Source organism: Excalfactoria chinensis, chromosome 6 (genome assembly GCF_039878825.1).
Source record: "Excalfactoria chinensis isolate bCotChi1 chromosome 6, bCotChi1.hap2, whole genome shotgun sequence".
Classification (NCBI taxonomy): domain Eukaryota; kingdom Metazoa; phylum Chordata; class Aves; order Galliformes; family Phasianidae; genus Excalfactoria; species Excalfactoria chinensis.
Genome location: NC_092830.1, coordinates 20,619,679 through 20,646,919, shown reverse-complemented (window position 1 = coordinate 20,646,919; position 27,241 = coordinate 20,619,679). Strand labels below are relative to the sequence as shown.

The 27,241-nt window shown below is 43.8% G+C and overlaps 2 protein-coding genes across 4 annotated transcripts in view; both read right to left on the bottom strand.

The window, feature by feature from the left end:
- The window catches only part of SEC31B (SEC31 homolog B, COPII coat complex component), a 32,219-nt gene extending 8,868 nt beyond the window's left edge, over window positions 1–23,351 (bottom strand). For all 3 annotated transcript variants that reach the window (XM_072340018.1, XM_072340017.1, XM_072340019.1), the window contains exons 1-21: window positions 23,256–23,351; window positions 19,351–19,439; window positions 17,703–17,826; window positions 17,272–17,467; window positions 16,377–16,472; window positions 15,368–15,508; window positions 14,730–14,872; window positions 14,380–14,479; window positions 12,311–12,472; window positions 11,259–11,411; window positions 10,318–10,548; window positions 9,246–9,320; window positions 8,234–8,317; window positions 7,187–7,292; window positions 6,586–6,764; window positions 5,840–5,966; window positions 4,862–5,007; window positions 3,181–3,354; window positions 2,391–2,579; window positions 1,424–1,637; window positions 689–1,015 (exon numbers count right to left, since the gene is read on the bottom strand). In XM_072340018.1, the coding sequence (XP_072196119.1) occupies window positions 689–1,015; window positions 1,424–1,637; window positions 2,391–2,579; window positions 3,181–3,354; window positions 4,862–5,007; window positions 5,840–5,966; window positions 6,586–6,764; window positions 7,187–7,292; window positions 8,234–8,317; window positions 9,246–9,320; window positions 10,318–10,548; window positions 11,259–11,411; window positions 12,311–12,472; window positions 14,380–14,479; window positions 14,730–14,872; window positions 15,368–15,508; window positions 16,377–16,472; window positions 17,272–17,467; window positions 17,703–17,826; window positions 19,351–19,429 (3,046 nt within the window). In that variant the 5' untranslated portion in view covers window positions 19,430–19,439; window positions 23,256–23,351. The remainder of the gene's footprint in view (window positions 1–688; window positions 1,016–1,423; window positions 1,638–2,390; window positions 2,580–3,180; window positions 3,355–4,861; window positions 5,008–5,839; window positions 5,967–6,585; window positions 6,765–7,186; window positions 7,293–8,233; window positions 8,318–9,245; window positions 9,321–10,317; window positions 10,549–11,258; window positions 11,412–12,310; window positions 12,473–14,379; window positions 14,480–14,729; window positions 14,873–15,367; window positions 15,509–16,376; window positions 16,473–17,271; window positions 17,468–17,702; window positions 17,827–19,350; window positions 19,440–23,255) is intronic.
- An 898-nt stretch (window positions 23,352–24,249) lies between these two features.
- On the bottom strand, window positions 24,250–27,223 carry NDUFB8 (NADH:ubiquinone oxidoreductase subunit B8). Its single transcript, XM_072340023.1, has 5 exons — window positions 26,980–27,223; window positions 26,707–26,833; window positions 26,378–26,477; window positions 25,175–25,330; window positions 24,250–24,479 (listed from the first exon to the last, which is right to left on the bottom strand). Exons 1-5 carry the CDS (start codon window positions 27,077–27,079, stop codon window positions 24,387–24,389), a joined length of 576 nt encoding a protein of 191 aa, XP_072196124.1. The 5' UTR covers window positions 27,080–27,223; the 3' UTR covers window positions 24,250–24,386.
- Between the last annotated feature and the right edge of the window lie 18 nt (window positions 27,224–27,241).

Below are 27,241 nucleotides of genomic sequence, written 5' to 3'. Positions count from 1 at the left end.
GCCCATTCACTAGGAACTAGGACCAACACTATGCTGCTTCCTCATCATGCTTGTAAGGACTTCACACATCTCACAGGCTGGGCTGGACACAACCCACAAACCCAGAGGGGACAGGCTCCAGATTTAGTGCACTGCATAGAGGAAACCAGAAGAGAATTCTAGGGCAAGGACTTATGGCAACAGGAAACAATGAGGAGAGTTGTAGCACAGTGCACAAGAACTTTCATCTTGAAGCTAGGCAAGGCGTATCCCACGTACAGAGAAGAACCACCTTTCTATCCCAGCATTTCAACTGCACTTCTTATTTAAGTTACAGGAAGAAGAAGCAGGGATAAGATCAGCAAGCCTTCCACCATGCATTTCCTGGGAACTACCATCCTTTCAGTCAAACCAGATGCCTCTGGAGTAAACCACTGCTCAAAGGCGCACTGGGAACCTGAAAAGACAGCATCTTGTGACCATAGCCAGAGGGACAGAGTGGCTGAACAGCCTGAATAAAATGTAATTACTGCTGTATTTCACGACCACAGTAGAACTCAGCACAATGTGTCTATTAGGTTGGCCTCAGATAACATCACATCCGGCCCCTAAGGTGGCAGACCAGAGCTCAAAAGGCCCACATCCACTACTTACAGCAAACAGTATCCAGGAGCATCCTGCACACACAGGTCACACAGGAAGTACTTACCTATGGGAGGAGGAGGAAGGCTGGCTGCTGGCAGAGGCTTAGCAGATGGAGCTCCAGGACCTCCCTGAGGGTAGCCCAAATTCACAGGGCTGCTGAACTGTGTTGATGAAAAACCTAGAGGAGACTGGCTTGCCACTGGGAGAGGACAGGCTGCAGGAAGCTGAGATGATGGGATCGAGGCCGGAGTGAGCAGAGCAGGTCCAGATGGTAGAACACCAGGAGATGCCATGGGCATGGACTGTCCTGACAGAGGTGGCTGGCTGGGGAAGACAGCAGGACCAACAGGTCTGGCTCCTACTGGGCTGAATGGCTGAGACTGTGACAGAACTACAAAACAAGAAAAAGAGTACATCTGCATCATTTGTTCTATGTCTAAAGTACTAATGATACTCTCATTCATGCCAGTAAGCCCCTTCTTCTTCAAGTCATGCCCTAGATGATCCACATCAGGAGTATTCCCCGTAGCTCAAGCAACATCAGTCAAATAGTGCTGCAAGGTTAGCAGGGCCTTCTCCATTCCTACATGTGCTTAACAACAGTAGAAGGACAACAACAGTTTCTAGAAAACTAGATATGGCAGAAGTGCTGAGAAACTTCTCTGTCTGCTAATTTGTTTTTTGCAAGTAAAACAGACCTGTGAGAAAGAGGCAAAGCAGTCACTTGTGCCTACGGCCTTGGTCTAAGAAAATCTAAGGAATTTCTGGATGATGGAAACAGCTATCAGGAAACGCTTACCTGTCCCTGAAGCTGTTGCTGGAACCATGCCCACGTTGTACTGTGGGTATGGCGGTCCTCTGGAATAGAGGCTTGTTTGTGGACTAGTGCTGGTCTGAGGAGGGACATTATGGTGAGGTGCTGCAGACATGGCTGGCACTGGCTGAGGTGGGAAGAAGGAAGGCACTGAAGGCTGAGAGGGTGCTGAAGGGGCAAATGATGGCTGATAATTGGGCTGCAATTAAAAAACAAAGAAATTTGAAATGGTCAGAGACATATAGGACACATGTGAGCACATGCACACAAAACAGCCTCACTTTCTATCTGTCACTTCTCAGATAAGAGAAGATACTGCTTTTTATCAGTGCTCTCAGTGGATTGGATCAGAGGCCTCACTGCTATCAGGAGCACAGTGGACCTCTCTCCACCCCTAAGTGTGGCTGGCAGGACAAGGCAAAGAGCAGAAGGCTGGGTGCTGTCCTCCCTGCTGTTACGAGGCTTGATGACCCTTCTTTTCACACCACATAGCTTTTCCATGAAGCTGGGAACCACACTTCATAGTATACTCAAGCTTTCACAGGGATTAGCCTTTAGGAACCAGTTCCCATGCTGTGATTTCCCAGAAGCATAACCAGAGGAAATAACAAAGGAGTAATAATGAAATAATGGTAGCAAAACCTTCTGAACATAAATTTCTTGTGCAAGAACTGAAATGAAGCAGAAGTGCACTAATTTTACTGAGATCCAAGGGTGAGGTGGATATAAAAGAGCAATTCCTTTCCTTATCATGTGGGTAAGAGCTTTGTGAAAAGAAGCCATCTAGCCCACTTCTGAATCATCAAAGAACTTGTGTTTAATTCAGGAATGGATGTATCACTGATGAGTTCCTCGACGCCTGCAGTCTGCATCATCTCATAGCTCTTCATACATTTTCCCCAACCCAGTAGCCTTCCTCCTTCTCCCACAAGGGCTTGAATTTCAGGTTTACCTTCTCTGGATGTCTGTGATCTGTTTTGTGCACTGCTCCTTCAGGGGTGGAACCCCTCTGGGCTGCTGGAGATGTGTGCTTCATGACACCTACATTGACACGAGTGTAGGGGAAAGGTGGTGGTGGCTGATCTCCCACATTCTCTCCTTGAGCGTGGAAGAGCCGGTCTCGGAGCTGCTCGATCAGGAGCTGAAACAAACCATACATCAGAATTGCCGCAAGAGTCTCAAATGGAGGATACAAGGGGGGTGGGGGCATTCAAAGCAGACTGATCCAGAGCACTGGGCATCAGTTTGCAAAACAAGCACTTACACAATAGTCAGCAGTAAAGAAAGAACCTGTAGGTGACAGAACCTAGGACATATTTCCTTGCAGATGAAGTCTCACCGATCCTTCCTCCAACATTTACAGTATACTTTCTCCAGATCCCGCTTGCATTTGGGCACTGGGCAGATTTACTTTAAATTATAAAGTAACCTCCCCACCCCCCTCTTCTATCAGGTAGTTTCAGGACTAGATGTAGGAAAACTACCTTCCAGCAATGCTCCCCAGGAACCATTTTACAGTTCTAAAGTTTCTCTCCTTTTCCCCAAATCAAAAGGGGCTACAAAGAAAAAAAAGCCACAAATGAATACAGATGCTATGTCTTAGAAAAACAAAACACCACTGCTACTCCCGAGTTACCATAATTAAGATGAAACCTTAAGTCTTGACACAAGTAAAACCCAAAGCTCACTTGAAAAAAGTATCACTTCCCCCACTTTCCTACAAAAACCTGTTTCTCACTTACCTCTTTAGAGTTGTTGGGTAGGTAATTCATTGCAGCTGCCAAGCATCCTTGTGATGCCAGGAGACTGGCATACTGGGTGATTTGTTCTGCCAACACAGGGCCTGGCACTGTTTCTGCTGTGCCTCGGAGCATCTCAATGGACCTGCTCAGCACCATCACTTTCTCTATGAGATCCTGAATAGGCAGGGAGGGGGGGACAAAACAAACCATTTAGAATCTGATTTCTTTTACTGGCCCATCTCATACTGAGACAACACCAGATGGCTCCTCTCTTTCAAACTGCCATTGGGTCCAATGTAAACAGAAGTCACTCTACTTGGCACCACATACTACCACTGATAACTATTTCCTAAGGTGCACTTTGTGCAGAAAAGTCAGGAACCAGGAAGCATATCCTGACAGTTACTTTTACAGTAAAGGAAAAAGAAAATGAGAAACCACAAGAACATTACCATCAGCTATGATCTTTTCACTAAGTAATTACTCCCATAAGTCTAGGAGTCCAAGGTATCAGCTTAGAAGAGAAAGGTTTATAACTATACCAGGAGAAATTCACTAAGACAAACTACTACTACAGACAAACAGACCAGGAAGTTCTTAGTTATTCAAAGCCCCTTTAAATCCTACAAATCAAAGCAAGGTTTGTATCTATTCAATGATGTGTGTTATCATGACTGGGAGGAAGCCAGTTTCAAACAATCAGAAATGCTTAAAAGGCCTTTTTGTTGCTGTTATTTACTAGCAGGCTTCAAGACCAGGGAGTTCTGTAGCAGAGGGTGTTATCAGCACGTCAGAGTTGAAGACTTGACTAATTCATCCTAGTGATTGACAGACACAGCACAGGTTAGCAACTTAGCAAGGACTGCTTTAAGCGTAACAGGCAACAACGCTGACTTAAGACTTAGAAACCCTGATTCACCTTTAAGGTCTGACTTTCCACACAAGGTTATTTTACCTGCAATGCAAAGAACACAAACTAGACTTCATTTTGCCAGAGTGTTCTGGATGAAGAGTGAGATTACCTTAGCATTATAGCTATACAGTTAAATTCAGCAGCGAATATGCTCCCAGGTAACTACCAGTCAGATTATAGATATAGTCTAAGGAAGTTGAGACATGCCACCAGTGTACAAAGGCAGGTGTGCAAGCCATAACTCCCGTCCATAGCTGGATTTATGCATAACACGAGCTGTATTCTGCAAACACACAGACTCATAAATTTTTAAGAGTGTATGTCACCTCCAGATGTAAGCCCATAGTCCAGGCTAGGAGATACCTTGGTGACTGTGAATAGCTCTTCACTGTCTTTTGGAAGCCAGCAGCTAGTCTATTTCTAAGGGCAGTTAGCTAAAGAACAAGGGGGGAAGGTTTTAAACTAGAAAAGGGCAGATTTAGATTAGGAAGAAATTCTTTACTGTGAAGTTGGTGAGACATGGGAACAAGTTGCCCAGTGAGGTTGTGAATGCCCTCTCCTCAGATGCATTCAAGGCCAGGCTGGATGGGGCTTTGAGCAACCTGGCTTAGAGGGAAATGTCCCTGCCTATAGCAGAGAGGTTGGAATGAGATGATATTCAAGGTCCCTTCCATCCAAACCATTCTATGATTTGATGTGATAATGCAAGCAGATTAATGTTACCAAACTGGCCTAGAGAGAGTCAAATCAACATCATAACACTGGTACCTGCAAGGCAAGGGGCGATGAAGTCTCATGGTTTTTTACCCAGCATTCCACCAACCTCTCCACATTGCCTGATGAGATATAACAGAGGCAGGCATCATTGGATAGAGCTGCATCTCCTTCCAATTCTAGGCGGGAACCCAGCATGTCTAAAAGGAAGAAACACAGTTGATATTTAACACTTGTATTTTGAAGAGTTCTTTAACCCTCACTGTCCTCTCTTAGCAATCTTACACTGCCCTGGTATAAAAAGGTATTTACCACTTTGGATCTGCATCCAATTCTAGGATAACGCAGAAAAATGGGCACTAAGGAATCACAAAGTCAATTTGGTTGAAAAGAGAAGTCATTTCTTACACATCTTTCACTTTTTATGTCCGTCTGGTCATAAAAAAGAAGGAAAAACCCTTAAAAATAATGAACGTGACAAGAAACCTCAACACTCTTTTTTTCCAAAAGATGTGGGTATTTGGAGGCAACAGCAGTGTGTAATGGTAGAGACAGTAATGGTAGTTATCCATGTTTAGCAAAAGCTAAGAGATAAAAGGTAAGCTGCAACAACCATATCACCACAGCTACGGCAACTTTCCCACCCTACTATTTGGCCTGTATTAGATGCCATGTTCTCATGCATTTCAAGATATCATCTCACACGCATGAAATGATGGAACCTCTCTGATGTTGTCAAGCCGTTTCTGTTTGCTAGGTGCTATTCACCAGCTAAACGGTATTTTTTTAGCAGCAGGATTGGACTTAATGATCTCTTGAGGTCACTTCCAACCCCTGCGACTTTGTGATTCAGACTCAGTTAGTAGGTTGCCCCCTAACTCTGCCTTCTCAGAACAACCAGTTGCTGAGCACGTTTGGCTTTTTAACAAGACTGAGGAAACTACTGAATTCAAACTATCAATAATCCATCTCTGAAACTTAAAAAGGGAGGGGAAGCCCTTTCAGGCAGAATATACACAATTCATTGCATACCACAGAGCTGAGCATAGTCCTCATGCTTTGAGTATGTTAACAAGATGGCCAGTGCCTCCTTCCAGCTCTGTAGATCACATGTGCAAACAATATCTTGCCACTTCTGCTGCACAATGGAGGAAAGTAGCTGCAAGGGGAAAAAGAAGGCCTATCACTCACTGAAGACTAAGACAGTCTGACTGCTCAAGCAAGCACATCCACAGAAGAGGTCACTTTCAGGCATACTTCATAGTGTGTGTAGTAACCACCTCACTGCACAAGGGTTCACCAATCCCAGTATTATAATGTTAACAGTAATTGGAACCTTATACTTCTAAGGAAAAAGCCCAAAGTATTTAAGAAATGAAAGCAGCTGCACTAGGCAAGACTAAAAATCTAATACATACCCTGCTTCAGAGCACTTAGTACTGATGACTGTGAATACAAATTCCCATTGCCTTTTACACTCTGCCATACGGCAATTACCAAGCTAGGATCCTCCTAGTTGAGCTAGAAAAGGGCTGTATATTCAACAGGATACAAGCATGGGGAACTAAGGCACAAACTGCCAAATGAGAAGAAACAGAACAAACATTCTAGGTGGGAAATACAATGTCATCATAAAGCCATCAGGAGATAAAAATTAAAGTCTAGACAAGAGGACATTCCACTTCCTGCCTAAGCATTTCAATATATACTCAGACAAACATCTGCCATGATATCAACCATCATATCCTGTTCAGTGAGCACACAAAACGGTCACTAACCAGGGAGAGTTTAGTCTTCTGCTTGGCAAAGTAGCGCTTCTGGGTCTCTTTTAGGAGGTTCTCCCCACCGGCTATAGCTAAGATGATGGCATCAGCAAATCGCTCTGCCCGCATGCACAGCTCCACAGCACCCTCAAAATTCCCCAATAAAAGAGCTTGGCTGATCAGTCCATCGGTATCTATAGAGGTGAGAAAGCAGAGTCAGACATCAGGGGCATCATCCAGATGCATGATCACGACTGTAGGAAAGAGCAGACAGTAAGAAACAGCAACATATGGAAGCCCAAATAAAAGAAGATTTGGAAACACAAATCAGGTTTTGCACCTAGAAACCAAAGCAATCAAACAAAAAAACTCCACTGACTTGACAGTAAGTCCTCCATCATCTATATGATTTTCCTATGCTTTAAATAGGTTTCTTATCTGTGAAGAGTATTTATTTACAAAATACATATAAACGTTGCATGACAGTGGAGTGGGTGTTCTATTTAATAGATAATCATTTGCTGGAGTGGACCAGATTCTTCCTGGTGTTTATAGAATTTCGTGTTACCATCTTCCCTTTTTCTGTGGTGGCAAAAATGCATTTCAGGTAACATACCTTCTGTGACAGGAATATCCAACGTGCTCATATTCTGTGGGACAAGGTTGTCAAAAAAGGCTGAAGAGGAAACAGCAGCTACATCATCACTGGAATTCATTAAAAGCTGTGCAAAGAGCACAAGAGGTTAATTTATTCATTGAACACACAGATCCTACCCAGAACATTTTGATGGTTTGCAGGGTGGGATAAGGCTGCTTCACATTTGGTTGACAATGATTGCAGAAATCTGGATTTCAACTTGGAAACCCTTTGTGCCTCCTGCTGCTGCTCTATCAGTGTGCTTAGTTTTACTGAGGCACCAAGAAGTGCAGTATTGCTATTGACCGTGCTTTAGGAGAACGACAGCGTAAGACATGCAGTGACAACAAGAATGCTGTCCAGTTTCCCTGCATTCAACGGCCTGCCTGTAAGCAAGCTGAACAATTTTCATGGAATAGGGATAAGCCCAGCAGGAGATGTGTATAATTAACAGGTAGGACCACATACATGCTTGGTGCTCATGTAGGACACAACTGCTATCCCTAGAGTATCTCAACAAGTGCTCAAAATTACTACGTTGAGGATAGCAGCTTTAGATTCCTTAGAAGAACATAATTTACAGAGAACGCTGAAGCAGGCATTGCGAGGCATTTGAAGATAACCTTCTCAAAATCACACGAAAATACAGTTCAAAGGATAGAAGTGAAAAGGAAAGAAATGCAAAACAAATACCACAGCAGAATCTTCACAGAGGAAATCCAGAACTGCAGCACGAAGTTAAGCAAGGCTGAGGCTAAGTCTATCACTGAAGAAATCTACGCTGGTGAAGCAAGCCCTCTTGCAGTGTTAATAGCCAGGAGTCCATCTTTATCATTTGCCGATTTGTTTAAAAACTAGAAGGGACAGCTTGGATCACTTAGTCTAACCCTGTGTAAGTCTGACAGGCCTGTGAACTGCCTTCCGTGATTCCTGCATTGAGCCCAACAACTTGTGGTTGGAACTAAACCTTTCTGTTCACTCTACCTTCCTCTGATCTCCCAGACTGGTAAGAGGTACAGAACATACCTGATCTGGATGTGCAGTGTTTGTATCATCTGCCTCAGGAAGGGGCTGCTTATCTGGGATTCCATTACTCAAACACGAGGTGATCTAGAAAAGAAACAAATATTCACAAGGTAAAGGTTAACCATGATAGCAGAAAAGACACCAAGTGACCAACAATTTCTAGACAATTCCCTGGCTTTTCCACCTGTGTGAAAAGTTCTGTTTCCCTGTTCCTGGCTGGCCACATGGCAGACATTACTTAGCCTTTTCAGAGACTTGTCCACACTGCTGCAGTTCCAACTAGTGTGATATCTTTATCTGTCACCTTCCTGGCTGAGAAACTCTCTGAGATGCAGAGCTTGATGCTAGAAGCTCTCACAGCTGTGCTGCTGTTATATACCTCTCCGAGCATCAACTGGCAGTAAGATAATAGGGCTCAAGACCATTTTTGTCTGATCCACTAAAGCTACTGCTGTACTCTTACTAGAGTCTACATATTCATTTTAATGGGAACTCTGAGAACTTGGGTTCAGTTGACCAGCACAATCAGAAAAAAAGATGTGAACAGTCATTTTGGACTTCCTTTCCACCATGCCTCTCTCAAAGCACCTCTTTGTGATAAACAGTTCATCTTTGAGCTCTGAGGACAAGGACTCTCTGTAGAGGTTTAGTTACACTTGTTACATGTCTTGATCAACTTTACCATTTAAGATCTAAAAAGAAAATTGCCAAGTGCAATGCAGGACAAGTAGGCCTTTGTACAGCTTCAGGTCAGGAGGAATGAATCTGGGCTGATCCAGCATTCCTAGTGCAGTCCTAAAAGAAACCACAGAATAACTCTTCCTTATGTTCCCTACTCGCTGCAGCAGGTTTCAGTCTGAGGGATACTACAAGTGCCCTTCATCTGAAATATCATACAGTTTGGTCCTTTGTGTACCATGAGGACATGAGCTCATTTCCAATAGGAATCCTATAATGTTCCAGCAGAAGATTTAGCCCTGTAAAGGCCTCTCTATAACAAAAGTCTCCTTACCTTTTTTTGCAGATCCTCTTTACTGTAGCCCAGCAGCTTGAGGAGTTTAGTCCTAGATTCCTGCTCCAGGTTCACCTGAATCCCAAAGGACATTGAAAAAGACAAGAAAATGTGTAAAATCCTACACATCTACACACTTCCAATAGCTAGCTACTTCTAGCAGCAACAAAGTCTAGAGCTCAGCTTACAGATAAATAACTATGACAAGTACACCCAGTACACAGTGGGAAATCCTATAGAATTTAAACTGCGGTAACAATAAGAGGTTAACATTCAAGCTTGTTATAAAGTTAAAAGTAAGTGGCAACCAAGCATCAGGTCTATGCAGGTGCATATTTAGTACTCTTGGCCATTAATTCCATGGATAGTCCAGAATTTCCTGATCTAATCTCTGCACAGAGACAGTGGACCAATCTAAGCTTGGATGAAAATTAAAGCGTGGTTGCACGAACTCCTATCTGGCTTCAACAGAAAAAGCAGCAAACTAGTTGTTAGAGAAGCTTTCTGAGCAGAAATTTCAGACAGACTCAGAAATTCCCTCAGGCTGTACACAGCCCAGCGCATGTGCTACCTCTATGGTTTAATGACTGATTAATATCCTGCAAGGAGATCCAACTATTTCAGTAACTATTTGAGGTCATTCCTCTACTACAAGACTGAACAATCTGTACATAGACCTGATACTTGTAAACAGTCAAAAATTGTTCCTGCAAATGCAGAAATGGTCACGTGGGACATTCTTTTGAACAGAATTTACATGTTTGGTTTGTAGTTTAAGATAGTAGTATTGAATCTTGCCTGCCCTGGAGTGGTTTCACAGGACCAAAGGCTAGTTGGATTATAGAAACTCAGCAGAGTGACAGTTTGAGATATCTCACCCAATGCTACTAAAGACATGGTTGCAATGATCCTTGCAATGGAGATTCCTGTCACCACTTAAGACAGCAATTGGTCACCTTATTCAAGAGATCAAATTGACTATGCAAATGTTGTACTATTGAAAAGATCCCAATATTTCCCCATACACAGACACATAACAGAATTGACCCCTGTGCTTCACCAGATATCCCACCTTAAGGAATTTCCACAGGTTCTCCTCATACTTCAACTTGGCTGTATGGATCTTGCTCTTGCAGTAATCAAGGAGGTTTCCTGACTGCAGAGCCATCTGCAGTTCTCTGGACCGGAGCAGAAATTCTGTTTCAGTAGTGACTTGACTGATAAAAACTTGGTGTGAGCAAGTCTGCTGTATTTGCTGTCCAGGAGCTTTGGTAAAACCAAAGGTAATCAGTTTTCCTCCAAACTGAGAAAGACAGAAAGAGACAAAATAAGCATTTTTACATTTAACAATTTTACTTAACTCTTCATTTATCAAAGCTGACTCAAGCTCCAGCTGTGATCAAATAGAACCCAAAGTTTCATGTATATGTATAGCAGGAACACAGACGGAGTCCTTCAAATGAAGGATCAATAATTCCTTCTGATAAACATGTCACACATGTATGTGTTGTCAGGCACTGCTAATTGCAAATGTCAGAGATGCACAAAGGAAAAAGTACCATTTGGAACTGTTTGTTCTCTTCTGAGAGGCAGGCTGCAACAAGGAAAACCATCACGCAAATGGTAGGCACCAGACAGAGAACAAGTTAAGACAGGCTGAAGGAATAAGGAGTTTTGATTTAGGAGGAAAAGAGGGGAGGAAAAGTTAAATACTGGATGGAGAGGAGAAAGACAGAATAGAAATACATATCAGAGCCTACATAGGACAGGATTTATGAGTATCTTATCTCTGTTAACTTCTACTTAGACTCAGTTTCTCTGCCACAGGACACTTGTGGAAATAAACTCAAATGTTGGGCAGAAGAGCTTCCCCAGGTGGGAAAACTTGCTGTACCTTAAGCAAACACTAAAACAACTAGCAGCAGGAAAATCAGAAGGTTTTGCTAAAGAAAGGGGTTACATCACTAGAAGACACTAGAAGCATTTTTAGTGAAGGATACTCCATTTACTTACTGCAAATGAAACACCCACAGGTCTGCGAATCCACTTGGGTGGCTTTTTTAATGGTGGAATCAAGGTGGTTTGAGCTACTTGCTCAGGCACCTGCAAGGGAGGAAGGGTCTGTCCTGTGCCAAAAGGATCCAGGTTGTTGAAAGAGGAAGAGATCTAGGATCAGATGGAAAAGGGGATAAGATATAATTCAGTTTCTCTCTGTAATGGACTAAGCACAAAAAAACACTGCTAATAATTAACTACTTTCTTCATCAGTAAGGAGAGAAACAATGACAGAACATCTTTCTGAAATACACCCAAGCCCTTTGTAAGACAAATGGTTTACCAAACAGTCCTCAAGATTCTCTCAAAGCTTCACCTTCTGAGACTTTTTAAGTTTTCCTTAGTGAGACAAAACTCCCCAACAAACACTGCTTGGCGTAGCATCCAGCTCATAAGAAATAGAGATTACAAAATTACTTGTTTTATGCAAGACAGTGACAAAACATGGTCAAAAGTTGTCGGTCTGTCTCCTGTATTGCACATTGGTGGGTCTTTCAAATGAGTTTGTTTTAAGGACTTTCTCAAGCTTTTATAAAACTTTGTCGAGGCTGGTGAAATAATTTCTCCAGACTTTATTGCCCAGGCAGAAGTATGTCAAAAGTGACCCCTGATCTGGATTTCTGACATTTAGGAAGTTGGTGAGAATATATACAATGCTGTTACAAGCATTCTTTACTTTTAAAATTATTGGAATAGATTTGGTGTTTGCTAAGGATAAGTTTGACTGGATCATAGGACATGGCTCCAAAATGCAGCTGACTAGAATGTCTGAAAGGAAGCAACACAAACCTCAGACAGGTAAGGTTGCCAGAGGTTCACAGGCAAAATCTATTTGTTTTATTTTTCAAGTCACTCAGTCACTTGAAAGGAAGCTCATTCCAAAGAAAGACTGTTTACCTAAAGGAACGGCTAAAATCTAATAGAACAGTTTCCCTAAACCTTAAAATAACTAACAAATCATACTACCACACTATGGAGGTACCAGTAATATTAACCTCTGGGTCCTTTACCTTGTCAGCCTGTGTCTTCTGCTGAGCTTCTAAGTTCCCACCCATAACAGAGTAAATGTTGATCCATCCATCAAAAGTGGCAGCAGAAAAGACTGAAGGGTTTCTAGGACACCACTGGACATCAAAGCACCACTGACTACGAATGGGCAACTCATAGACCACCTATCACAGAAACGGAGAAGAAAGAAGCATATAACATAATTTGCTTTCCCCAAATTACTAGCCCACCCTTAATTTACATATCACTGTTGTATACAAGTGCGACACGAGTATTCTTTTACTTCTTGAAGAATGTATTTGCAATATGAGAACTGTAGCAGACTGAGCCCAAACAGCAGAAAGCTGTTAACACTAGGATTCTACTGTAGAGCACAACTGACTCACTACTTTTGGGTTTTGTCCTGCTTTCTAAGTATCAGAGCTCAATAACATTGTTGCAACTGCTGTTAACCAAGGGAGAAACATCAGAAAACAATGCAAGAAAGCTAGAAGTCAACAAGCAAGAAGGTATCATGAACAAGAACGTGTAGGCAGAAATAAATAGATAGATAGAAATAAAAGCCTATGGAAGAAAAAAATGTAGAACAAGAAAAGAGGATTGTAATAGCTGCAGACAAACTATGAAGGATATTACAGCCAACAAATCTCTGGTCCAGCAATCAAAAATACAAAATTCAGTTCATGGCCCATTCACACATTTCTTGCCTGTCTCGGGGCAACTTGCTAACACGACCTTGACCTCAAACCTCCAGTCTGTAAAATGACAGGATCTGTTTCGTGCCTCATAGGTACAAAACTTTCCACCATAAAGAATTCCAGTTTTGTTCTGTGTGATGATCATTTGTGCTCTCTGTTCCCAGGTATAAAACCTTGCAATTACTTATATTAAGTAAAATAATGCTCTAAAGTAAAGGAAGAAATCCCCTCTCCCCCAAAAAGCAAAGAAACCCCAAGATTACATGATCAGCCTTTCTATGTAAATGCCCTTCCCTTACTATTGAAAACTCCCAGTTCTGGTATCATCTGAAAATTTTCTAATCATTGGTACTAAGTCAAACAAGCACCTAAAAGTTATTTTTATTATTTTATAACCACCCAAATTAATGCCTTAACTTGAATTTAGACTCTGCAAATCTATATCTGGACACATAAAGATGAGCCAGATGTGCTAAAATTGCATTTTTAATTCTTCCTCTAAAACAAAGCTAAAAGACTTCGGTAAGAATTAGACATCAGAAACATTTCAGAGTCTGATTCTCTTCTAATCATCAGCTATCCGTACAGAGTTAGCTCCAAAGCCCACATAACGGCAACAGCACATTTAGTGTCTTTTACAAAAGGGGCAACCTTTTTTCATGCCTCCAAGGCAAGAGGTCAGATATCAAGTTGTCCCATGAGATGAATCCATCCAGGAGCTCACAGATGTACTTTGCTCAGTATTGTAAAAGTACTTTCCCTGTGCTACCGCCAAGATCCACACAGCAAATTTAGTTCAAAGTTCAAATTCCAGTTTTATCCAGGAACTGAGCACCAAACCAGGAGGTATGTTGAGAATTTTTTACACAGATATATTTTATATGTTTAATGTTACTGTGAAGCTTAAATACTTCAACAGTGTTAATTCTGAGATACACGACTGGGTAAGCAACTACCTGTGAAGCCACTGTGCTCTGAATAAAGTTTGCAAGCATATTTAACTATACTGTTCCCTTCTCAATGACCATAACAAATGATCCTCATTTCCATTCAAGTTCCCCCCCATTTTCTAGTACTCTCGCAGAAGGAGAAAGAAACAAACAGACATAGAGAACACTGTGTGTGAACACAGAGTAGTCTTGATTTGCTTAAATTAAGTTCTAGTCAAAGATTTCTTCCTCGTACAACCTCTGGACACAGATACATCAGAGGAAATCTCTGCCTGTTTCTTTTCAGTTTATCCAAAAAGGATAAAGACATACCAAAGGAAAAGACATTGACACTCCACACAAATACAAAAAAAGGGGCAAACATATAGTATAGCACACGGTTTTGTATGAAGAAGATGAGGTGTATTTATAGCTGTTAAGTACCTCCCCTGTACTTGGGTTCCAGCACAAGATCCGGTTGTCTTTGGCGCTACTCAACAGCAATTCAGGGTCAGCCTGGCACCAGGAGAGAGACAGAACTCCCCTAAAACAGACCAGAAAGAAATCAGTGGTACTTCATACTCAGCCCTCTCTCCCACTCTGCCAATAAGAAATGCTGGTGCATGTCGGTTTAAGTTCAGAAACACCAGTTTTCGTATCTGCAAAACCAGATTCATCTGTGAAACAAAGCAATCAAAAATAAATAACCTTGCTTCTCCAAAACCAGTCTTGCAGATGCTGGCCTCTAAAAGATGAAGATCCTTGAAAAGGCAACATGACAAGCAGGTCCTCACCTAGTATGTCCTTCCAGTTGGCTCAAAGGTGAGGTAGCAAAACGTAAGTCCCATATTTGGATCACTGGCAAGCGGTCATCCTCAGAGGAAAGAACTAGCTGGGTTGCAACTTCTGGGTGCCAGGCCATTCCTGAGCAATGCATCTCGAGACAAAAACAGCATAGGATGAAAATTCAGCAATGCAAGCTGGCAATGGCACAAATGGCCAAGAGTCACTTCTCTCTGCAAATAACTTAACTAGAATGCTTGACAAAGGGTAAGTCTAGCAATACCTTACTATGAGAAGCAAGAATTCCTACTTTCCCCATACAGCCAAAAGACTCTAACCAATAGAAGCTGGAGGACTAGTTCAAAGTTGCTTGAGGATAACAGCTAGGATTAAAATGCAGGAGGTTTCTCATAAACAAGACATGAACACAAATGTAAAACAAGGGCACTCTGTATTACAGGAATAAGTAAGAGGCTTGTTTTTGCAGTTTGTTAGGAAAAAAAGAGAGATGTGCTTTGACGCTGTAGCTCCAAGAGAACCAGTCACAACAGCTCCCAAAACACAAGCACTTGAACCCAAGAGCTGTGCTATTGCTTTGCTGTCACTTTGTTGCCATGTCATAAGCAAGTCAAAATCAGTCTTCACTCACTCTGTTACTGTGGTCACTGACTTTGATGATAGGTTCGTTCTTCCTGAGGTCCCAAACCACTGCCTTCCCACTGGGGTGAGCAGAGGACAGAATATGCTGCACCTGCCGATTCCAAGACACCACACTGATGTCTTCATGAGGCTGTAAAGATAGAAACAGACACAGGTCTATTACCTCTGTGTTGAGGAAACACTAATCACTGGATTCTGACACCAGACTAACTAGAACCTGCAAAACATGTGAGACCAGGCTGCAGACTAGAGAGAACTACAGCTGAGAAAATATAAATGCTTCTACTTGGACTCCCACGAGAAACAAAAATGGAAATATGACCTTGTGCAACATTTCAGGAGTGCAATGAGATGGAAAACGGTACAGCACTCAAGGCTAATTGATGTTACTGTATCTCCTGCAATGCACGAGATAGACAGGCAAGGAGACAAATGCAAGGCTTATTGAAGAAAAAGCTGACCTTCTTTTAGACAAGTTTACTACGATTGTCCTGAACAATGTGATCATAATCAGAATCTTATTCCCCTTCAGACTCAGGAAAAATTATCTAGGAATAATAGCTGAGAATCACTAAATGACTCACTGGCCACACTGGGTATATTTTGACTTCATGAAATATGAAAAGCTTCACATGAAGCCTGAAGTAAATTCACTCCTCAGAGAAGGCCCAATAAAGCACTGTTAATCCAAAACACATGCCCCAGCTGGATCTTAAGACAAACTGGTCAGGTACTTGATGCAAATTCACAAAGAGCTTACTCATCCATGCAAAGTGCATTCTTCCACAGTTTATAGCCTACCTCACCTTCCTCACAACACTCTTTCCACCCCCTTAAAATGAAGCCTATCAGTTATGATTCATCTTCCTGACAAAGGTCAAGCTCATTCCCCCTTCACAGAGTAGCTACACCAGGATGATTCCATTCAGTCACACCTTTTAACTTCCATACTGAGATATAAGACTGCAAGGCTATTGCCTGGAGGAAAACACATTTACCTGTGATTTAGTCCCTGGAGTCATAGGCACACTAAAGTTATTCAGGTCCCAGATGAAAATTTCAGAATCATTGGCTCCAGAGGCCAAAAGGTTGCTCTGCAGAAAAAATAAAAGGTCATCTGAATTTCCTGCTTATGGGGAAGGAGGACAGATTTCTTAAGAATAAGTCTAAATAAAAAAACTCAAAACTTCCACAGCCAGATAAGAACTGCATTTAAACAATGCACCTAAGATTATAAACTGAGCATGTTTCTGGCCTCTGTGTCTTTATCTGTGCTGTGATAGAAGCCTGTTTAAAATTTGTCTAGCAAGCTAGATTTGCAATTGGATAGTGCTATTCACCGTGAAACTTTGCCACAGGTCTGGAAGCCACTGGCTCTGGCCAGCTGAGCCTTTGCTCTGCATGCAGGCATCAGGGACATTACTTTTCAGAAAGTGCAGGCTTCCCAAGAGGGTCTGTGTTCACAGAACAATTTGCCTTTTTGCTGCCACAAGAACTTGTGCTCCATTTACTCTTTGCTTATTTTGCACCCTCTTCAAGTGTGATCAAAACCCCACTGAATTAAACACTAAGTGAAATAATAATAATAATAATAGTAAATGATGTCCTGCCTTCAGATGGGTAACAGTCCAATATGCAACAGCTTTACAAAATAAGTTTTGTCCTGAGGTAAAATGACTCAGTCAAGGTCACAGTGTAATACAGTGACAAAGCTGTGAACAGTGCCCTAATCAAAGTTCCAAATCAATACCGTGGCATAACTATCATGTCTCTTTCATATTAAATGTTGTTCCTTCAGTTAATAAATTTGTATACACAAGGGAAAAAAAAAAAACAACAACAAAAAAACACATTTGTTTATAAGCATTTGTTTATAAGCTTTATGTTACACACCTGGAAAGGATTGAAGTCAAGGGCTCGAACAGGCCCCGAATGCTTCTCCGTCTGCCCAATTACAGGATCACTCTTTGAGGCCAAGATCCGGTGTGCACTGTACATTGTCAGTACACCATTATCCCCTCCACCAATGATCACTCCAGAGGACTCTGGGGAACCATTTCCAAAGTTACCCCAGATCAGCTTATGAAACCTAAAGAAGAAAATAAAGCCAGTGTAGGCTACAGTATCTGGTGGAAGTCAAGATGTTCTGCATTACCAAATGACCAACATGATTTGTGTGAAGTCAAAAATGTTTAGTCCTTGATGACAAAAAAAACTGATTCAAAAAGATCACTTTATACCTTGAAGACAAATTCCCTCTCTCCTTTTTTGTACCAGAAAAGCTCTCTTCAGTTCCAGTGATAAATAGCATGAGACTCCAATACCTGTTTGAGGCAGGAAGTGTTCCTTTCTGCTTCATGTCCAGAGAGGGATCCCTGAAGTCAACCTCAAATATTTCCAAGGTGGCATTTGTACTGAAGGATGCATCCAGTTGCTGGGCAGATGTTCCTAGCAGAAATACAAGGGTAGTACTTAGAATTGGCCACTTTTTCAAATCACAAGGTATAAACAAGGCACTGGCAACCTTAGTAGCCAACACATCATCAGTGCTGTGCCTATTCAGGGAGAGGACATACACAAGTACCTCAGAAAAAGGAAGTATTACAACAAAAACTTAAAAGAAATCAAAAACTCCTTAAGAAATTCTGGGAACCAGGGTCACTGCTATGCATAGACATAACACTTATACCTTATCCAAACAACCACGGTTTCTGATATTAAATCATAATCAAAATTACAACTACAGTTGCTTCTTCAAATGCAGGTAAAATTATGATCCTAAATATTTCTGTATACTACTCAACTCTGACCAGAAGTCATGACTGTAACTTCTATGGTTAGCCTACAGCAAAAATTCTCCAGTTTTAAGCCAACAAAGCATTCCTTAGCAACCCACACAGAGACAGAAGTCACTTAGTAATGGCTTCCTTCTCTCTGGTTTGGAGAATAAAAGTTAAAAATAGATTTAACATTGCCTAATGAGACACTGCCACACAAATAATTACCCGGCTACAACAGGGATGCTTTGTAACTGCCTATGGCAAGAAAAGAGCCCAAGGGACCATAAAAAAAGCAGGACAAACAATAAACTGTGCAGCTTCTGATCTAAAGCAGACTGAAGCCAAGGCCTTTGGTCCAATCAAAACTCTGGTCTTATGAGAGAAACTCAAAATAGAAAATCTACCCCAAAAACAGTAATGCTGCTTTTAAGGCAAAAGCCAAACTTTAGTCAGTTTCTTTTGACAGCCATTCCTGAAAAAAAAATAAAATTAAATTAAAAAAAAAAGCAGGACAATATGTCAACCCCTCACAACCCAGACAGCAGGCAGGCCTGATTGCTTCCCACGTTGGGTAGACAACACAAGCTGTTAGACCCACACAGACACTAAAGTCACCTACTTCCAACTCAGCGAATGAGATGATTTTGCACTTCAGGAAATAAAAACTGTTATAAAAACTGTAAATGATGGTTCTGCAGAAGCATTAAAAACTGAACGTAAACCAAACCAAGTGATATTGAGAAGAATTTTATTCTTTGGTTGTCAAGCTACTTGATAATGATTGAAAACCAACAAACTGAAAGTGAGCTTAAATGGACACAATTAGGGTGAACTTAGTTCCACAGATACACTAAGTAACTTCATTTTATTTTTTATAGCAAGCAGGCGCTGGAGTTTGTGCAGACCTAATTAGAAGCTAGATCAAAAAGCAATGTATTCACCCTCTGAAAAATGACTGCTCTTTAAGGTGATAATGCCAGGCATAAAACATAACTTCCATAAGAGTGTCACTTTAAAGAAAGTGATAAAATTCCCAGCATATCATTTGAAAGCAGCTTTCAAGAGATATTTAAAGTGGGAATTCCTGAAAGTCTTTTATTTTATTTTTTTTTTCCTTTTTACCAATACAGCTCTACATAAAGTCTCCCTGTGATTCATACTCTAGAATTTATTGAATTGTGAAGAACTTTACCTGTTGCTAGATAAATGGGGTGGTTGTTTGCAGGACTCCATGCCTCTACAGCTGTTCGCTCAATTTCCTTTAGCTTCATTTTCTAGGTTCTAGAAGAAATTTCACACAGCAGTTAGAACAGCTAGACAAAGCCAACATGAACAGTACACACAACAGTAACAAAGCAAACTCCTTACATTGGTATCAAGAAAAAAAAGCCTTCTCTCTAGTGAGAGAAATTATCTGCTGCTTCCTTAGTTAGTACTGTTTTACTGGTAGGAATTAATGGAAAAAACAATCCCTGCTGTCTGAGCCCAGATTTTCCTTACTAAAGTCTCTTTTTCATATATCCCAGTTACAGAAGAATTTCAGTGAAAGGAAGTGGATTTAAATTAAACAACATACTCAAGTCGTCAGCCCAGGATGGTTTAAATCAGATGCCGAAATTCACTTAAATGTATTTGCAAAGTACCAGTTGCTCTCTTGGAACACGCTGGTGTCAGTACACACATTAGCAAAAATGGAGCAGATGGAATCTAAGGACGGGGTAAAATCCAAACAGCCAAGTGATGTGGCAACAGAAAACAAAGTGCAATGCTACCACGTGCCAATTTAATTAGCGTACTTTGTTCTCACGCCTCAGAGAAGCCAAAGGAAAAATCATTTGACCTTCCACTTCAGTTTGTAAATGGTAGCAAAAGGTGAGAGGAAGTGATCCAGAAGTACCCACTGGGTTTCAAGCCCAGATCTGACAGTAATCCTTTTTACTGAGAATGAGCAGAGGGACACAAACCTACAGAAGGGCAACACAACCACCCCATATCACTACAGTGACCGTTGGGCAATAATGTAGCGAGATAACTGAAAAACAAACATCAACAGTACTCAGTCAGGAGGCTGCAACATTGGGTACAAATATAAACAAACTGCTGTTCCAGGTAGGAACGTAACCATTAGCCGGGCTGTTGGTTCAGTCACATCCTGAGTCCACGTGGTCCCTCTTTCCAGATGCAGAATAACAAATGTCAATCATACAGAGTTTGTTTATAGACCAGAACATGGATGCTCCTTCCTAGTCTCTTTCATAAAGGTAGCTTGCTGTACCCAGCCCACTGCCTGGCCAAAGCATATTAAAAAAAGCTTTGAAAAAGTCCTCCATCATTTTGAGGCTTATCTGAAGCCATGGCCTCCAACTGACAGTTTTCCCATACAGAGAAATTTGGTCAGCAGCATTTCTAGGGCCCAGACCTCATGTCTAGTAACTCCAGATCCTCTTTAGGGTCTTCTCTGTTGCCAGTCAGAAGGGTAAGGATGTACTCCCACTTCCCCCTGTCACGTCAGGACATGCTGTTTGATTAGAATTGATTGAATGCTTTTTAGCATTCACACTCATAGAGGAATGCTGTCCTGGCCTGCTCCCCTTATCAGCAGAGGTGAATGAAAGCATCCCCAGAAGAATCCACAGGAGCCTGCTAGCAAGGCCCAATGCAAAAAGCATCCTGACTCTATCAGAACAGGGGTGTCAGACAGCTGGCATGTTCCCTACCAGTTCCTCCCTGCCTCTTCCTCCTCCACTAGTGTTCCATCAGTTGCAGGAGCTGGATGCACACACAAGCCTCGTTGCTTCACTTTTGGGATGACAACCTCCTACTGAGCCACTAACATTACTAGAGAACGGCCAAGAGACCCCCTCCTTCTGGTAAAGAAACAATGAAGAGTATAACCACCACACTACTGGCTAGTTGAATGGTCTAGGCTCTCTCCCACTGCTTACTGTCTGTGCTGGATAGGCTGTGGGGATGGCTACCACAGTCTGTATTTAACAGGCAAACTCAAAGTCAAAAAACCATGCAAAACCTTACTGACTGATTGCCCAGCTCCTCTTATCACAATAAAGCGCTAAACACTTTGCATAAGAAAGTCAGTATTATTGTTCTCTTTTCATAAAATTATGTTAGAACAGAACTGGAAGGTGAAATGTCTTGCCCGTGGTATCTCACTCAGATACAGGAAAGCAAACAAGCGGCTTGCCTAATAGATTGGCTCAGCATCAACAGGCCAAACACAGGAGTGTTAGCAGGAACTGGACAGCTTCTACATCATTGACCATCAGGGCAAAGCAGCAGCAGGGCCAACAGATGACACACAGAAGCCAGAAGGTTGCAGTACCACGTCCTAAAGCAACTCCTACTATTTCAGTTCCATTGCAGCTGAGGTTTTGTATCAATGCAGCAACACTTCCTTAAATCACTGGGCTCTAAGTCTGGAAGGTAAGAAGCCCTGATTTGAGTCTTCCACAATCCCTACAGAAAGAAAAGGCTCTTTAGCAACCTCTTGTGGTTGTCTGAGAAAAACTCACCAGCGGACTCTCCCACAGGAGAATTTTTAGGGAGAGATTGCCACCTGCTGTCACCTCCCAAAATAGCACCTAAGACGTCTGAGAAAGCTCATGCTTTTCTTACGACCTCTAATTAATTAGCCATGACAATTCCACCTCCCGCTCCTCCAGAGGAACATCCGATTACAGACACAATGCATCAGCGGATCTCAGCCCCATTGGCAATAGCAGGACAGAAGCAGCGCTCCCCCAAAGCCTGCCCCAGCCTTGCTTTCCTACACAGTGTCCTTAAATGGTAACGCCGCCAGCAAAGCCAAACCCAGCACTGCCGGGCACTGCTCGCTGTTGGGAAATGAAGGGCACGGGTAGGAGCACATGCTCTAACACCACGATGGATTACACACAGTGCTGACAGGGGCAGAATTCCTTATCTACAGTAGCCTAAAACACTTGCAAAAGACCAAGCTTCTATCTTCTGGTTGAATCTCAGAGCTGCCATGATAACCAACGCCGGTGCCACTCTTGCAAGGCCTTCTCTCACCCTACCCACCCAGGGCTGTCAGTATGGACCTACTAACTTTTCCATTCCCCCACACGACCAGGCATCTAACCATTGCCCTTTCACAGGATCACAGAATCATTAAGGTTGGAAAAGACCTCTAAGATCACTGAGTCCAATCATCCTGTGACCACCACCATGCCCACCAACTGTATCTCTCAGTGTCACATCTCCACAGTTCTTGAACACCTCCGGGGATGGTGACACCACACCTCCCTGCACATCCCACTCCTTTGTACATCTGCTGATGCTGCCCTCCTGCACAGTGCATGAAGGAAGCTGCCAGCCTGATCCCCTGTAACCAAGCACACAGCAGAGCAGAACACTCAGCCAAGGTCACCCGGCAGAAAAGCAGCCCCCCCCCCGATACTAACTGACAGAGGCCATACGGCCACGACACGGGAGCTGAGATGCAAACTGTGTGACACTCCACGTCCCGGGATCAACCCCAAGCTCTCGCACCACTCCTTCCTTTCCTCAGCTCTCCGGCACCGCGGCCTGCAGCTCTCCCAGGTGCTTATTATAGACCCAGATTACAGGAGGCACAGGCACTAATCGCAGCTAATCGCAGGCACTGCCGAGGCGGGGTTGTAGCAGGGCAGGGCTCAGCATTCCTCCATGACACTATCACGGCACAGCAAAAAAACACTTCTGAGTTCCGTGTGCTTCAACCACACGCCTAACGAAACTTTTTAGGCTGCGAGTACACTCCAACTATCCCAGGTGCGCTGCGTGCACAGCAGCGCCTACACGTACCGGGGCAGCGCCGCGCTGCCAGGCAGAGGGCCGCTCTGAAGGGAGGGCACGGGCGCAGGGCCGGCCTGCCGCACCCAGCAGCCACGCACACCGTGCCGCCGGGACAGGGGCGGCAACAGAGGCCCGGTGACGCCGCGCCGGGCAGCGGAGGCGGCCGGCTCCGAGGCCATGGGGTCGGCCCGGGGGTGGCTCCTGGGGCTGAGGGGTGCGGAGCAGAAGCGGCCGCTCGGTGCCAGCCCAGGCGAGGCGAGGCGGAGAGGCCGCGGCCCTTACCGGCTACCGGCTGTCCCGCCGCTCGGTCCCGCAGCTGAACCCTACGACGGTGGCCGCCGGGAGCCCAAAAGGCGCCGCCTCCACGGGAACGCGCCCCGCCCGCTGCACTGCGCATGCGCCGGCGGCACCTCGCAGCGGTTCAGCCGCAGCTGGAGCGTCGGAAGAGCTGCGCAGCTGTGCCTACACCTGAGCATCCCCACGGAGCGCCTTCACCCGCACAACACTTTGGTTCGTGGCTCCCGCAGCTCGAAACGTTACCTGGAAAACCCAAACCCTGCTGAGGTAACGCACCGTTGTTTCCAGCTTAAAAGGAGGCAGCGTGGGGACTGCTCAGCACCGCCAAGAGGTCAGTCAGCCTTGTTTAAACATTTGCATGTCCTAGTACTTGGTCACCTCATTTCCCTACATACACGTCCCTACAGAAATGAGAGACCAAACTGCCCTGTAGAATCCGCCCTTAAGAGGTGTTTTCTTGCACTGCTAACTGTGAACCCTTTCCTGTAAATGCCCACTTCCCTTAAAGCACACAACTGAGTGACGGCAGTGCTGAGAGCAGAGCAGGGAAATGGAACTTCTATCACACAGCTGTATGGAATGTATTTTTCCCTTCAACAACAGAGGGAAAAGCTTGTGGCTTTTTTGGCAGACTTCACTGAAGTCATCTAGAGTAGGAAAAGATCAAAGCCAATTCCCACTGAGGAAGGAGAGTTATTCACATGGAACGAGACTCCCAAGAACTAGCACTTAGGCAGAACCAGCCTCTCGTTTCACATCCAGTGATACGCTCTGGTTCAATTCCAACCAGCACCTCCAATAAGCCCCTCAGTAACAGGCAATATCTCCTGCATAAACAGGTTTAGCAAATACACCTCGTACAGAAACATTTATAAGCCAGATGTTTGCCCCACATCACAGCCTGTGTAGAAAAATGGCAAATACCAATTGATTCAATTTGCCATTGCTTCACCTTTTCAAAACAACATAAGACAACGAGCACAGTAAGTATCATTGATATATTTCACTGCAGTTAGTGGTTCAGTGTTGAAGAACAGCCATTGACAGCTGCAGTGAAAACTAAAGATGCGAACCCCAGCAGAACTGGTGCTGGAGAAAAAGCACTTCCAGCAGCTTTCAGATTTTGTAGTGCGTCACAACTGGTGGCTCTTTATTGGGGTCCCCTCCTTTCTCCAGGTACAGGTCATTGAAGGGATACTGCTTCGGTCCCTACAGAGACAAAAACAGCAGCAAACACAACACATTCAAACAAGCTATTTAAGAGGGAGGGAAGAAACATCTCATCCAACTTGCCCCCGGTCTCCTCTAACACCCCTAACCTCCCCCCCTTAAAAAAGAAGGCATGAAGGCATGTCAGCCACTCCTTAAATTTCAGTGTAACTGCTTCAGAAGAAATATCAGATCAGGAAATTCAGACATTAGAGGTTGGGTTGTTGTTTTTCATAAAAACCCATGCCCTTCAGCAGGGAAACATTTAATCAACCAACAGTTCATCTCGCAGTGTGAGGATAACATGCTGCAAGAACTGTTTGTGTGTTCAGACTCGTTTATCAGAGGTATTCAAAATGATTTAAGAGAATGAAAACCATAGCACTAGAGAAGAGGAAAAAAGCATTTCTCATGCACATGGGCACACAGGCAGGAGAAAGCCAAGACCAAAGGAGCGATCTTGTAAGAGAACTGAAAATGAGTTCCCTGAAAATGAGAACTGCCCATTATGAAACAACCTGCGAACTAAACTGAGCCAGCCAACAGAGTAACTCGGGTTGAATAAAATGCCTCTTGTTGCCAGCAGGGTTTCACATCCACACTCACCCAACTGCAGAAGGAAATACTCTTTTGGCTATCAGCAGTGACAAGCAGCACAGCTATTTTTCCTCCCTCTACCCAAGAGTATCACTCACCACGGGCCTGTAAGATGGATAGATCTCTCCAATAGCAAACATGACCATCATGGTACCAAAAAAAATCAGGAAGTGGTTGCGCATAGTATGCCATGGAACTGGAGTAGGGGATGTATCAACACGGTTCCGAATATACATGTCAAAGTCCCAGTGCATCTAGAAAATAACAACAAAAAAGGATACAGATTTACCATCAGTACTCAGGTTGCTTTTACCTACAACTACTTACAACATTCTCAATCACAAAACTGCCAGAAGTTACCTATCACCTCCACCACACAAGTGGAGATAAAGCCACAGGGGCAGTAATTGTTTACGGTTAAACAAGGCTCCAATTTCCATCCTATGTTCATACCATACCATGGTCCATACCAATCATGCTTAATTATAAGACAGGAGCAATGTTTATTTATATACATAATCACTCTACCTTAGATGTATTCCACAACACTGTTGAGAAGCCATGGTTGAAACTGGGACCCTTTCTTTTTTAATGAAAGATCAGTCACACATCCAAACAGAATCAGCAGCTGTATTCCAAACGAAGAAGCAGCCACTTGCTATTTTGGTCCTCAAAACAGGTAAAGCACCTGTTGCTACTCCTTAAGAGAAAGCCAACTCAAGTAGTAGCAAGAGCCAGTTCTTACAAGTAAAAATCTTACCCATCTTAAGGGCAGCATTACCTATACAAGCCTTCATGTGGTGACCAGCACAAAAATACAGAATCACCACAAGGTTTTCTATGTGACAGCTCCTACAGACACTGCAATACAAACCTTAAACTCCGTGATACACATGCTAGCAAACTTTTACATATTTATACTATATAACATACATATGCTTATATAAATTCTACTTTCGGTAAAAGGAACTCAAGTCAACTACTAAACTAAATAATAACAGCTAAATTCCACTTCTTCAAAGAAAGGCCACATACTAACTGAAAAACTACTCCTAACCAGGAGCTTGAGGAGCTTAAGATAATGCAAGTTGATGCAGATGCTTTATTTGAGCAGGTTCCTTAAATTACTTGGCCTGATGACCGCAGCCTTTACTTCTGACTGTCCCCGCGCTATGTGTAACACCCCCATGTTTGCAGATGTGTTTGAACATAGAAATACAAGGCAAGCATAGTAAGGACGCCAATGTCAGCATTCAGTAACAGCAGCACTGATGCCTGAACACTGCTGCAGGCGCTCTCACCGGCTCTCCCCAGTTGCGCCTCATGTCCGGCTGGTCCCACTGGTACCAGGGGTCTCGCTCATGTAAGGACTTATTAGGGAGCATAGGATAATCACCGTACCTGTGAGAAGCAGACAAAATCCCACACATTCAAGAAACCTGCATTAATTTTGGCACATTTAGCATACAATATATATCTCTGAAAACGGACCTATATGCATAGATACCTTTTTAAACACACCTACACCAACACACCCACCACTGCAATACCCCCGTGATCCCAAGCCCAGACACACACAGCAGGTTGCAGCCAGGCCCCGGCTGCAATGGACACGAGGCCCCCCACTCACCCGAAGCCCTCATCTGGGTAGGGCTGGTAATCCTCCACCCGCATGTTGTACTTCTTGGCGGCGGCCGCACGTTCCTCCGCCGTCCGTGGGTAGGGCCCGGGCAGCTGATCCTTGGTCAGACCCGAAGCTGGAGAAGAGCGGCACGGTGAACACGGGCTCAGCCGCAATGCCCTCACAGCCCGCAATGCCCCCACAGCCCGCAGGCCTCAAGGACGTCGCCCATCCCGCCGCCGTTCGCGGCCTCCCAGCCGTCCCTTACCAGCCGTCCCTTACCAGCCCGCGCTCCCGGAGGCAGCGCCGCTGCAGCCCGAGCTGCCCACAGCCAGCCCGCCGCCTGCCGCCAGAGGACACCTCCGCGCCCGGCCGCCGCCATCGCCCTGCCGCGCAGACGCCGCCGACGGTGGCCGGCAGGGACAGAAAGGACGAGCAGGAAAAACAGAGCCCAGGCAGGCCCTCTATCGGCACCGCCAGCACACACGAGGGAACCACTCGCCTCCGCTCCCTCCTCCCGTCTTCATGGTGACCTTCCCCTCGT

Bases quoted from the DNA above. Each gene is read 5' to 3' on its own strand.
- NDUFB8 (XM_072340023.1), bottom strand. From the start codon at position 27,079: ATGGCGGCGGCCGGGCGCGGAGGTGTCCTCTGGCGGCAGGCGGCGGGC. The intron at 26,834-26,979 runs GTAAGGGACGGC...GCTCTTCTCCAG, and splicing joins GCCTCCGGGAGCGCGGGCTG to CTTCGGGTCTGACCAAGGAT. The intron at 25,331-26,377 runs GTGAGAGCGCCT...GTTATTTTCTAG, and splicing joins GGCGCAACTGGGGAGAGCCG to ATGCACTGGGACTTTGACAT.